Consider the following 14295-nt stretch of genomic DNA (forward strand, 5'->3'; position numbering starts at 1 on the left):
ACAAAAAAGAACAACTAAAAGGAGGTTTTTCTGATCCTTCCCGCAGTGTTAGGATGTTTCCTACGCTCACGCATCCTGGCTTAGAAGTTCTAACTGCAGTGGGAACAGAATTACACCTTTTAATCTTTGTCCTCTCTGTTAATAACAAGAAAGATACCAGTGTTAGAAATATAGCCTGGACAGGATTTAACTCATCTAACCCTTCAACTCTGCCACATACTGAGCTAGTTGCCTTATGTACTGTTAAGAGTCAACAGAGGGGAACAGGCACTTAGAAGGTAAAATTTATTTGATCTTAAGGTAAACAGGGGAATAAAGCTTCAGAAGTGACTTTTTCTCCATTGCCAGTGACAGCTGTAACAGAGGCTGGACATGTTCCAAGTGATGCAAAAGGACCAGCTCAGAACAGGTATCCACACAGTGATCATTGGCCGTTTGCAGAGATTAATTCTATTGTAGCTGAATCAAGACCACTTTTCCACACAGGATTATACTGAACTCCAGAGGTCCAGAATTGGTGTTATTCTGTACATTTTTACACCATACTGAGTGCAAGCTATTGAAAAGGCTGAGAGTGAATGTCAGTGGAATCTACTGCTTCCAAAGTGATTACAAAATATTTATCAACTCTTCAGAAGCCACATGAGTTGTTCAGCCATTTTCTTCTTTTTTTTTTAATTTTTTATTTAACACCACTGCATTATGGATATAAGCCTTGTGGCCTCTTACAATCCTTTTGCAATTAATTGAACACTAATGATTATCTAGCAGATGGTAACTGTTTACATAAACCTGCTGAATCAGCGATCTGGAAGCACTGTGACCCAGATTTCAGACACTAACTGAGAATTCCTTGATGGGTTTATCTGTATTTCCCTTTGGCCACATTAAGAAAAGGTTCATTGACTGGCCCTGCCTTTAACCATCTTTGAAGCTCTTCAAATACTGACTCTTCATTGTCAGTAGTCATTTCTGCAAGCCTGATAAGGTGGAATTCATGCCAGATTTAATCTGGATGACTGCATCTGAAACAATCATTTAAGGCCCCCTTTAGAAGAAATGAAGACTTACGGGACATTCATCCCATTCAAAACTAGATGTTTCAGATAAATCAGACCCTAAAAGTCCTTGCTTCTCTACTGATTACTGAGGAGCCCAATGTGTAATCCACATCTGTAGGCATTGTAGCTCTTTAAAGTTAGAAGAAATTAATCTTCCAGGAGTGTCTGATACATGACCATCAGCCAGCTCACCATTCAACCATCAGTCAGTCTCAGGCTGGCCAGTTCACCGCTCTCTGCTTCTAATTCTCCATACAAAAACTAGGAAAACAATGTTTTCTTTGTTTATAAAGAATGCTGACAGCTTCTAAAAATAGATGAGTGATGCCAAAAAGTATGAAGAATTCAATATACGCTATAAGTGTGATATGTCAGCAGAGATTGCTTAAGTAATCATAATCCTTGGATATGCAACCGTTAGGAATAAGGAAGAATAATAAGAAGGTAAGAATAACAGTGTGATCTTACATTTGCCTGTGTGTTGGTGAAACCAACACTATAAGAATATTTAAGTTAACAGCTAGATAAACCAGCTTTGATCAACTGTGGGTAAAGGGTTGGAGAAAATGGCAAAATAGAAGTTTAAAAGAGCTCAGGATGCCTAAGCTTATCAAACAAATGCATCAATGATTTTTTTGCTGCTTACTCTAGTATTGTACCAGGTGAATATACCAGAAACATCAGCAGCTCCCTTAATTGCATGAAGAAGAGAATATTGAATGGCAATTGCCAGTAGCTGAGTTGCAACAAGGAGGAAGCAATGAATGGGTATTAGCATGAGTAAAAAAAGGATGAGTAAGTTTCATTTCCTTCATAAAATGGAAAGAATAGATGTGCCAGTTAAAGAATGCTTCAGGCAGACAGTGGGCTATTTGCAGGGATACTGGAATGTAAATTTTTAGTCTGAGGAGAAGAGGTGCTAAACTCACCATACACAGTACCCTAGCAAGTATGGAACTGATTTAATATTAACGGAATAGAATAATGACTGCAAGGAAGGAAGCAATTCCATTTCTATTACCACAAATCAAGAGGAGTTACAAATCAAGAGCAATGTACCACCTGCCAGCCGGGTGTGATTGACAGCAGCAATGCAAGCTTCTACAAGAAGTCCCTACCTTTACCCCTGCTAGCATGCCAGTTGTGGAGACACTGAAGTCAAGGTAAGCAAGCGTTTCAGGGTTAGAGGGTTTGTAGATCTGTGCAGGTCGCTTCTTTGGCAAATCATCTAGTGAAAACAGAGAAAGAAAATGCGCGTCTCTTACTCCCATGACAGATAGACCTCTGAGGGCTTGACAAATGCAATGAGAAGAGAAGACACAGAGGTCTCCCAGCCTTAGTACTCACCTGTATCTAGTACCGGAGGCCATGTTCTGACATCCACTGCTGCTGCCGCCTCTCGCGATCGTAACAATTTACATATTAATTGTGTAGTCATTAAGCAGGCAGAGCGGCTCACCTAGGAATTTAAGAAATAAATAAGAATACAATGGGATACTGATTAATTCTCCCATAAAAATGAGCAAGACCATGATTTATTTTCTACCAGAACAGGACACAGGTATATTAGTCTTAAGTTTTCCAATCAGGAGGTAGAGAGATGCACAAAAAAATGCAGCTCATAAAGCAGATGAAGACATGTGAGTTTTACAAATTACATGAAAATGGCACTTTGAGAAGTGTTGTAATGAAACTAAAGGCACCTTAATAGTGAGAATGTGACTTTTCCAAAACATTTTTTCAGGTATCAACCCAGAATGCCAGCACAGAATACTGTGACCAGAACACTTCCTATTTGACGGCAATATATCTTGGTTTATAAACAGTATTTTCACATAACCCAAAACCTAACCTGATATTTATATGAATAATTTTACTATCTTCAGTCAATTTTATGTTAGCCACGTATTTCCAATTCCTGTGCTAGTGATAAACCACTGGGAACTCTTCTGATTATTGGCAAAAGTAGCCCTAGACCACAAATTATGCAAGTGGCACTAAGGAATGAAATGGGGAGTTTACTTCAAATACCATCTGCACTGAATTCTAGATGACGTGCTGACTCCATTCTCCTTTTAGATTTGCTGTTTTTAAAATTAATAAGTAGCAACTACTACACTATTTCTTACTGATTATAAAAAATAATATTTTAAGGATATATTCAGACAAACACAAATATGAACACTGTTGCTCACTGAAGATAGTACAGATGAAAAACTGACAAGGCAGCATCATTCTTCTTTTACGAATTTCTTATGTTCAACCTAAGGTAATCACTAACAATATGTACATTGAATTTTACCCTGGAGCAGAAGAGATACACTTCTTTCAACAGTAATCTCACAGAAGTCATCTTTATAGAGCACATAAGGAAATACAAGCATACAAGCACTGAACTCAGCTCTACTTACTTCCTCTAACTCCATGATTTCCCTGTATGAACAATCTAAATATTTCAAGCTAGAAGACAAATGAAGCCACTGCAGCATTCCTCACTCCAATCATGTCACTGTCATGTCAAGGCAAGGTAATTCTTACATAGCTGTTCTTAATCTTTAAGTGAAGCCATAAATCAAAAGGAATTTCTGAGTTGGTTGTTACTAGCTCTCTCAGGAATTACGCTATCTGGGAGATCAGGAGGTTCATTAAAATACAGAATGTCTATGTTTGGAGAATAGCAAGTCAGGTAAACAAGGGGATGGTGGGAAGGAGAAAGAAGATATCTGAGCTACAAATTAGCAACTGCTTGAGATGGGGTTCAATAAAGTTCAGTTATATTTTACTACTACCAGTTCATCACCAAGACACAATTATGTAGGCCAAATTTTGCTCAGAAGTCATTTTTACTGACTTCAAAAGGTGCTGTATAGTCATATAGCATGTCAGAGAAGGTTTTGACCCCATCACACCAGAAAATCTGTATGATTGCTTTGTCAATGAAGGAACAGCCTCAATATTTTATTTTCCACAAGGTCATTCTTCTCCAAAATCAAAGAAAATCTTGTGTAAAACAGAGCTGAGAGGCTTTTAAGTCAAACTGGCATTATTATGGCTAATAAATTTCAACATTTTATAAGAGACAATAAGTCAGCTTAGACCTGTCCTTGTTTTTTCATCATGAAACCTAACAGATCTAATTTGGCTATTAAACATCAAAAGAAAATCAAAATATCATATTTTACATAACTTCTATGATTTTAACAACTGACGTTTGAAAACTGAGTGCCAAACTCTTCTATAATGAGAACCCTGAAGACAATTCCTGTTACCTCTACTAACATTTGGCTTGTGATGCCATAAGGAAAGCCATAAATTGTAACTATCTCTAGTACTTACTTGAAAGTATCAACATTAATTAGAAATGTTAAAAAGACATTTGTTTCAACTTGTTTTTTCAGAGACTCAGAATTCCATTCAATAGATTAGAAACTGCCAGATGTAAAAGGCTATCTCTTTGCAACCATTTTATTTCCCTCAGTAACAACCACAATGAAGTTATTTATGTGCAACAAAGACTAAATACCATTAGACATATCCAAACTATCAAAAGAAAGCGCTGAATGAAGAAGTCTGACGAACACTTCTCTGGATGAAACAAAATACTGACCAACATCTTTACAACAGAACTTTGAAATTACTCTAAACTGCAAAACAATTACATGTACAGAACTAAGGCCAAATCACCATCGGGTAATTTTGTTTTTTTTCTCATCAGTCAGTGTAGCTTTGCCATGTGAGGAATCCTACCACTCCTGGCATATAGCTAAATACACGAAAGCACTTCTTCAAATATACTTCTTGAAAGAAGTAGCATAACTGTGGCAGCAGAAACCAGAAGGTGCTGTGTGTGTCAAGCAGCGTTGATGCTGCAACACACTGAAGCCCAGAATCTTTGGAAGGAATAGAACTCTTCAACCTACACCACCACTCACTTAAGTTTCCGTTCCTAAAATCTCTGCAAAACCATTTCCCACCCACCATTTAATCTCCTTGTGCACTTTCAGCTGTTTGCTCACCTCCACAATCATCTTCACTGTAGGTAATGTGGTAGCTATGTTCTGGGGATGTGGAGGTCGAACTGTTATTGGCACACAGCCTGCATACAGGCATCCGTAAAATGCTGCAATCAGGTCTATTCCTGCATGAAGAACAAAACAAAAATCCTCCCCTGAAAATCAAATCAGTTAATCACAGACACCTATGTCAGCATAAATATTACTTGGAACTCAACTCAGAAGGTTAAATGAGCGACTAAGCCCTTTAACAGACTTCTTTTTCAGCCCCTTGTCAGTATTTGTTCAGCTTCACTGACTCCTTTCAATCGTACTGTTCTTCTGAGCATGAAAAACCAAAGGCGACACACAAAGCTATAGCCGGATACCATCATTTAGCTGAATTCCACTTATATGATCAGGAAGTAACCTACTAAAAAGACTGATTTTTACAGATTAACTATCTTCCTAAATTTACATTTATAGGCAAATAAGAGCCTACAGGAAGGATGCCCCAGCAAAAGCATGAGGTAGGATGATGCCTGCTCCTATCAGCTGCACAAAGAACATCTGGAGGTTTCATTAAATACTTTCTCGTGTCATTTTTAATCTCAGATATGCAGATTTGACTTACCTACCTCAAATTTTACAGTAAAAAAGGAAGTCATAAGTTTGAAATCCTGCTTCAAAATAAAACTAGGTGTTGTTCCATATAAATATTGACTGCAGGCAACGGATTGTGTACAGCACACTTCAAGCTATCCAAAGAGGCCAAACAAATACCAGCACAAAGAACGCTTGAATACTGTTGTTTGACAGATCCCTGGTACTGTACACAGGCTGTGGTAAGATGACAACGGGGGCTGTTTTACCCTTTCAGTGGAAGAGGATGTACAGTAATGCTAAGCTCTTGTTACTTCAATAAAATGCTTTATTCATAGGAAGTAACATACAGAAAATAAAACCTTCAGTTTAAAATATTTGTCTTCTTTTATGGAAAAAGTTTTCCTGTATTAACTATGGAGAAATTATTCCTATAAAGAGTTTACCAGTGTCTCGCAGCCCCTACCAACTACGTATCACAATACAGACCTTAAATCAGACTGTTTATTTCACCAACACACATGAAATGCTAAAGACAAAAGAGCAGCACTAGATCAGAAATAATTTCAAGCAAATATCAAACATGGTACTAGTTAACACAAGCTTAAAAGCCCTTACGTCAGAAGATGAAATCCAAGCCCACAGAGCTGTCTAGATTAGAGATCTATAGATAAAATAGTGATTATAATTTGGTATTTCTTAATAATCTGTTATTTATCCATCATATTTCTCTCTAAAAACCCACTGATTATTTCCCAGGTGTTGCTGCTTTACTCTCATGAAGCAGCACTTCCAAGGGGGAATTCAACAGGTGAATCTAAGAACACTCAGTAGATGGAATATTTTAGTAGAGCTGGATGCTTGTAAATAGTATATTTCCAGCAAACTAAAAGAAAAGCAGTAATTAAATTTGACTGCTTTTAAGAGACCAGTTTTAAAAACACAGGTTAATCTTAATCTGAACCCAAAGAAATAATATCTCTGCACGTATGCAAAGTGGAGTTCTTTTAAATATGTCTGCTAAAGTTCAAAGAAATACACATAAGGCAACTATTTTATGTTTTGCCAATTGACATGGCTTACAGGTTGACAATGCCATTGCTACAGCACTCCAAAGGATCTTGATAAACTTTTGGGACTACCAAGTATCCTGGGTACCAAAAGGTACCAAACATGACAGTTCTTTACCTGGTGGGTAAACCAAAGCCACATGGTCTCCATCTTGCAAATGCCCCCTTTCCATCAACATGACAGCTATCTTTTCAGCTCGTTTATGTAGCTGGACACAAGTTAGTGAGTTGGCTATTGTTCCCTGCACAGGAAGAAAGATAAATGTTACAGAAGATAATGCAATGTGCCGAAACTCTGTTTCCCTCTTCACTTTGAGAACTTACTGGATGAGGTGCAGCCACAATACGTCACGAAATAAAATTAAATACAGAAACCTTCAGCCTTATGCCAAACTGTAGTTGGAGGGAAAAAAGATGCTTGTAAATCAGAGGAATGGTCTCTATTCCTTTCTCTGTACCTTCTACCCCCGACAGTGTTTTCACTCCAACCAAGGGAGTACAGTAGTATATTAATATCCTGCTCATGTAACCTGTACCTCCCTTGCTACACCAGCAGCATTTTCCCTGCTACAGCCAGGAAAGTGCCTTTATGGTCTCTGCAGCAATCTGGAAAATCTGTGGAGAGCAATCCTGAAAATTGCACTTTGTTGTCTGTATGCTGGCGTGAAGCCAAATGGCACAGCAGAAATACTTCAACAGACAAGAGACAAAAGACAGGAGAAAACAATACTTTGTGACAGGGGAAAGAATTTGTCTGGAACAAAAGCTAAGCACATGCATATAAATAAAATAGAGAAGAAAGGCATTTGTTGAATTTGAGTAACTCTGGTCAGCATGGAGAAAAAAGGGGAACTGACAATATGCTACAGAGTTTGGCTTTTTGAAGCATTCCAACAGTGCTAACCCCAAATTATCAAACAGATATAGTGCTTTAAATTGGATGAGTGCTACAGTTCTTGCATTTTCTAAATACATATATGTATACATCTGTATCACAGAATTAATTACCACAGCTGACACCTCGGAAGAGGTCTAAAAATGAACGTGCAGGACAGACTGTGCCTAGAGCTGGGCTAGCCAGGTCTGTGCTGTGATAAAGGCAGAGCAGGGCAGTATGGAAAGGGCTGTACCTCTACTTGTGCAACTGTTCTGTGGGAAAAGAGGATTCCAGTTTCTGGCACTAACAGAGTGCTTAGCAAGCACTAAGTGCATTTAATAAGGAGATTGAAAAAATGGAGGTTAAAAAAGACCTATATATACACTCAAAACAACATTTTTTTCTGAAAAAAAAATGCAATGCAATGCAATCAAAAACATTAAGAGAGAAAGCAAGGTCTACTGTTTAAAAAAAATATTCATAATCTATTTTAAGGAATAATATTAAGATTTTAAGGAATCTATTATTAAGGAATAATAAGCTTTTTCCCTCATTACTGTTTTCTATCCACCATCACCATTCCACAATAAATACCACAGTATTTATTGACCACAAGCTTCAGAGAGAAGATGACAATTTGATAAAGGTCTAGCACTAGAAGTAGTATCATGTCAGAAGGCACTACTTGGCGTTTACAGAATTTATTGTAAACTGTCAACAAAGAGGACAACCTAACTGAAAAGAAAAATAAGAAAGTCAGGGCTTGGCATTCCTCTTCAACATCTTCAGCAACCACAATTACTGAAATGCATTTCAGGCAATTTTAATATAGTCTTCTAAACAATGTGGAGAACATTTCACTATGAAAGCTTCCTCTAAAGACATATGCAACTATATGGATGCTGGTCTAGAGACAATTTCCATCTGTCCAGCCCCAAATAAGGCCAAAATGACCCAAGGTCTAGGTGTCCTTGTCACTGTAGACTTGCCAGTATGAAAGTGCTTAAGATCCTCTTTCTTTCAAGAAACTGCCTGTTGGCATAATCACGGGAAGAAGGACCCTTTATATCCCCACATATATCAGTAGCACAGTCCCTACTGACACAGAAAAGGAATTGCTGCAAATTATGTAAATTTGTGCACAACTTGTTTACATTTAAGACTTCTGGCACTTGCTGCATGCGAACCAGCTGCAGTGTTTATATGAAAGACACTGTTTATATGAAGTGCAGGGAAGGAGAATCCTGCTGTTGGACAAGAATTATTGGCAAGCACCAGGCAGCAGCTCCCTTTGGGTCTTTTATGTGATCTGTCCTGCAGTGTAAAGGTGTTGCAATCCTTCATGACACACACTAAAAGTAATGCGCTGCACTAATTCTGAAATATTCCAAACTCTCAAAAAGCTTGGATTATGGGAAAACACTAATCTCAGTGGATTTCTATTAGTCATCCACTGCAAGATGCCTGGATGTTTTAGAACGAAGTGTACAAGGAAGACAAAAAGGGAAAAGTTACAAACCAGAAGTAAAATTCTAGATGGGTAATAAAACTGGCCTAGGCAAACCTGTCACTCCTTTCCATAAAACATTAAATCTCTCCATTAAAGTATTACATCTTTCAAATAAATTTCATATAACATACTCCACATTGCGAGTAGGGGAGAAACTGAATCATAGAATCACAGAATGGTTTGGGTTGGAAGGCACCTTAAAGACCATCCAGTTCCAAAGCCCTGCCACAAACAGAGACTCCTTCCAGTAGACAGGCGGCTCCAAGCCCTGCCCAACCTGGCCTTGAATACTTCAAGGGATGGGGCCTACACAACTTCTCTGTGCAACCCATGCCAGTGCCTCACCACCCTCACAGTAAAGAACTTCTTCCATACACCTAATGTAAATCTGCTATCTTTCAGTTGAATTTCAAAATTCAACTATTTTTCACTTCTGTGGAATGATAAGGTCATTTAGTGACTTATTGGTAGCCCTTAACTGAACTTTGGCACCAGCACTGTAATACAGGCTAAGGAACCATATCCTGTAAATACAGTAAGCGGTTATTTCACAGAGGTTCACAAACTACTGGAGGTTTAAGAACCCATCCAAGTTGTGTAGGGAACACATGGGCTGAGACAACACCAGCTACTCCAGGTTGCCCAGCGAGATAGCACTATTCCAGGCTCCTCCTCTCCTGGAGACCCTCAGATACTACATATGTTTTCCAGTTTTGACAGATGTGTCTGGATGTACCATAGTGGCATGGCTTGAAATCAGACTTTCATCCTCTACAGTGGTCTTGGGAATTATTGGCTTGTCATCTACAATCATCTAGGAAGTCTGTAATCACCCACTCTTAGTAAACCCAAGTTCTGTACCATATGATGTACATTAGTGAAATTTATAAGCAATGAAATCCCGTGCCACGCTGGCATCTAATGTAGGATATGCAGAGAGATCAGTAATCCACTGCAGACCTCACTGGAGTCTGAACCTACCTTGTTTTCTCTTCACCCCCTTTCCCAATTCTTACATCTCTAACAGATGGTCCAGTTTCAAAACAGCTATAATTGCTTTATTTAGGGAAAACACTCTGGTTTTGCCAAGCCTGTAGCTTTTCTAATTGGAAATCAGAATGGTGAGCAGTATTAAATACTACTCTTTGGTACAGGAACAATGACTATTGAAATAGATTTGCAGTGTCAGCTCACCCACAACACATACGTGGTGGAAAAAGAAATGAGAAATGTGTAAGGTGTGTTGTCTCATACAAAAGCAATCTCTATTTTGACAACTGGCAATGATTATTCTCTTTCCCTTTCTGCTTCAGTGAACATTAAATATAACAGCTAAGTATTAATGGGAAAAGAAACAGAAAGGTCACGTTCAGCCATAGCAGAAACAGGTGCAGATGAAATACCGGTGTGCCATTTCCCATATCGCAGCCTGTCAGAGTAACATCTGAGCTTCTTACCCTGCAGTTGAGTAGAGTGTAAAGCACATGGTCAGGAGTGGTCTGAGCTCTCCACTGCAACACTTCGGAGAGGAAGAGGAACTAAAATAAAGCAGAGTGATAATCACGACACTAAATAACTTTTTGGCTTTAAAAAACAGATAACTATTTTTGCTAGCTTAGCTATGTCTTACTCATTTATATGCTACATTTTACATCAATACCCAGAAGCACTAACCATGAATTAATTCTCTTGTCATCACATATTTATAGTGAGGTGCTTTTGCATGGTAGCAGCAGCCTCTCTGGAAGTGAAGACACTGCTGAGGTTATGATATATTACTACTTTCAAAGCAATAAGACAGATCTCTCTGAATTTAAGAACCATTTTAATTCTTTAGCTTCCTCTCTTTTTCTTCCTATAAACATACAAATATTTATCCTGCTCAGAACATACTAATTTAATTATTCACATAAGCTCCTGAAAGAGATGAATTTCATCTTAATTTTACAGGATCAAAATAACAACAAATAAGGCCAGGACCATATATGCAAACAAAGCTCCCTGGACTCCACATGAACTTGGTAAAAAATACATAATAAGAGGCTGATTTCTGGTTGAAGCTCCATTAACGCTTTTTACCATGTTCTGTTGTCCCATGTAAACTGACTAAAAAAAATCCATTGAAATGAAACACAGTGACTTCCCCTCATGTCTGTTTTATATTTATCTGTAAATGGGGGTTCTGAAATATTTTAGTATGAATTTAAAAAAGGCATCAACAAATTCTGCAATAATAATAATAACAATAATGATAATAATAATTACAATCTATGTGCTGCTAAGTGTCCTAACTTAGTACTAACTAGCTAAATAAAAGCTGTATCTGAAAAGTTCAGCTTACCTTTCTGGCTTGGTCATTATCTTCTATTTGCCCCAAATCTCTACCACTGGCCTGTGCAATTCTTTTTCCAGAGACCAAGTTCCCCACCATCACAGAGGCAGGGCCAATTTCTAGAATAGAGCAGAAATGTGCAATAAAAATCCTTTGTTTCTGGATGAATTATTATTTATTTTGCATTACATTGTATTTTCCTTATTGCCATCCACCATACCAAACATTACACACATCTCTCTTGATACAGACTTTGGTTGATGGACTACAAGTAGCTGGAAGATACATAGGACTGGATTTACCCTGTCTAAACATATCTAACTGAGAAGCCCATTTAGCCTGGTCTCTCTACAGCCAGAGACACATCTTGTCTGCTTTGGTATGAGGAATCTTTGGAAAATACAGCTCCCAGTTTAGGCATGTCCACTCAGGTGCCTAAAACCAGATGAGATGCATCCAGGCTTCAGGGACAATGTTCCTATTTCTCTCTTTTGTTCCCTGGGCTAAGTAGCATCTGTATTAGCAATTCTGTAATGCTATAGACATGGAGTGACAAGGATTAGGAAGGCAGATGGTGCACACGATAACATATATGCAAGCCCTTTAGCACAAGGTAAAGGCTGAAAAAAATAGCTTTAAAGGAAAGGAAGATGCCATGGCTGGTATTTCTTCATGAGGTGGATTTCACAGATGTTCTTTTGTTACCATCAGGGAAAAATACCTGTCTTACAGATACCATTTATGCATTTGTTTTCTTCTCTGGCACGTATTACTGATCAACTGCAACTGATACCAGGCTTTACTGCTAGTCTGTGATGTCCAAGCTTTGCCTCAGTATGGTAATGCGGTATATGTGTCAAAATACAAGATGTGTAAGTAACCCAGATAAACAACACCTACAGGCTACTCTGCTTTAAAAATATGAAAACAGTATTCTCTCAGTACGTCACAATTGCACAAAATGGGAGAATGTGATGCTATCAGGTTAGTTTCTGTGTTCCGGGCATTGCTTTCCTTATAGTGATATACAATGTATACATAATGTAAGTATCTCCAATGCACTGATCCTAATTCAGTTATTGCTTTGTAAAGCAGCAATAAGGAAATACTGAATTGAGCACTGCAGTTAAAGGCTTCATTGCTTTTATTAAGTTAGTGGAAGTCACTGGTAACCTCTAACGTTCCCAGTAAACAAACACAAACTGAAATTATAGTCTTTGTTTCTGAAACATTTGTCCAAAGGTTTTATAAAGAAACAAGCTGACACTTTTGGCGAACTTGCATGAATTCATGATGGATAGACCCCATATTCAAGATCATAAGGTAAAACCACTTCATATTCCAAGCTGGTTTTCAAAGTAGAAAGTAACATTTAGTCTGAACTCAGGTTTTAAGCCTGAGGCTACAGATCCAGAAATCCTGGAAATTAATCTGAGTACTAAAATATGCAATTGGATTAAAAGTAAAAATTTTGCTAGATTTTGCATGTTTATGGGGCATGAGTAATCAGCGACTGGACTATAGCAGGCTACAAGGGTCTTCTCAGCCTCTTGGATCAGTGCCCTGCTGTACCATTTCATCCAGTATTTTTCATAAAGTGTGGCAGAACTTCTGAGGATCTGTCTTAAAACTAGGGTTTTACCTCAAATACACTTGCTGTGAGAATAAAATAGAACCTCCCTACTCAGGTAAAAACCTTTATCCTCAATCTTGGGCTTAATTTATTTAAGACCAGTTATTAAGTATTTGCTCTTCTTCCATCACTGATTTAGTGTCAACAGTCCTCTTTATCTCTACTTCACAAAATCAGCCTTCAGCTAACCCAGATTTTATCTTTCTCTATTTTGGTCTCATCCCATCCTCTTTAAAAGTAACTAACAAGGAGTTTACAAAAACCTCCAGAGGTCTGGCCTCACAGTGCCTTACACGTTCACTGAACTTAGGTTTTTGGAGCATTTTTCTTTGCATACTTTGTGAAGGTACTTCTAGCTTCTGCCAAAACCAATGATGTCCTTAATACACCTGGAATATTTAACAGAAACAGCTGATCAAGCTGATCTTCACCTGCATTAACAATTCTGTTATTTTTCTCCATATCATGAACACACAACATCAAGTTATCGTCCCTTTGCCTTCACTCACCTGGCTGTTTTTGCCTTGGTTTAGGCAGATTTGTTACGCATGTGTGGGGACACATCAGCACATTACAAGGATGCAGTGATCCTTCCAAGAAGAGCTGTTTGGTTTCTGACAGGTGTATTCCTCCCAGTGGTGTCTTGGGAAGTGTGTTTGCTGGTACAAGTGCTAGGCAGTAGACTCCCACTTGATGAATACTGTCAATAGCCTAAAAAAAAAGCAGGAAGTTGATTTTAATGAAAGGTTAATTTTTCATCATTCTAATAAGCACATGTTGTTCTGAATTACTGCATAAAACAACCCTAATAATTAACTGGCAATGGAAAGACACTTCAGCAATGTCAGTGATAAGGAGGTTCTTTTCAGTCAGAACAGGTGGATGGGAATGTAACACTGATGTTATTACACTCATTGCAAAAGACACAAAGGCAAACAAAAACCTCATGATAAATACACAGAACTCTATTAAGAAATGCTACCTAGGCATCTGTCTTAGGCATATCTTAGTAACATGTATCCTGGAGATTTAGTACTAAGATTGGCTGGCAACCCATGTGAAACTGATTTTAACCTGTGCAGCTCTCAGAATTAAATTCAAAGGATTCCTATCAATTTAACTTCCAGTCTACCTTGCAGAGCAAAGAATTTCAAAGGTTGCACATATTATCACCATATACCTACTGATGTATGTAGCTTATGAGGTTTTAATTTTTT

At 38.1% G+C, this 14295-nt stretch overlaps 1 protein-coding gene across 4 annotated transcripts in view; it reads right to left on the minus strand.

The window, feature by feature from the left end:
- Nucleotides 1-14295, minus strand: part of DIP2C (disco interacting protein 2 homolog C) — a 319660-nt gene that overhangs the window by 50315 nt on the left and 255050 nt on the right. For all 4 annotated transcript variants that reach the window (XM_061349614.1, XM_061349630.1, XM_061349622.1 and 1 more), the window contains 7 exons: nucleotides 13588-13789; nucleotides 11455-11564; nucleotides 10571-10651; nucleotides 6845-6968; nucleotides 5078-5199; nucleotides 2409-2520; nucleotides 2180-2289 (listed from right to left, as the gene is read on the minus strand). In XM_061349614.1, coding sequence (XP_061205598.1) covers nucleotides 2180-2289; nucleotides 2409-2520; nucleotides 5078-5199; nucleotides 6845-6968; nucleotides 10571-10651; nucleotides 11455-11564; nucleotides 13588-13789 — 861 coding nt within the window. The remainder of the gene's footprint in view (nucleotides 1-2179; nucleotides 2290-2408; nucleotides 2521-5077; nucleotides 5200-6844; nucleotides 6969-10570; nucleotides 10652-11454; nucleotides 11565-13587; nucleotides 13790-14295) is intronic.

The sequence above is a fragment of the Neopsephotus bourkii genome, unplaced genomic scaffold (assembly GCF_033783945.1).
Source record: "Neopsephotus bourkii isolate Nb327-2 ecotype Australia unplaced genomic scaffold, CSIRO-AGI_Nbou_v1 NB_53, whole genome shotgun sequence".
Lineage (NCBI taxonomy): Eukaryota > Metazoa > Chordata > Aves > Psittaciformes > Psittacidae > Neopsephotus > Neopsephotus bourkii.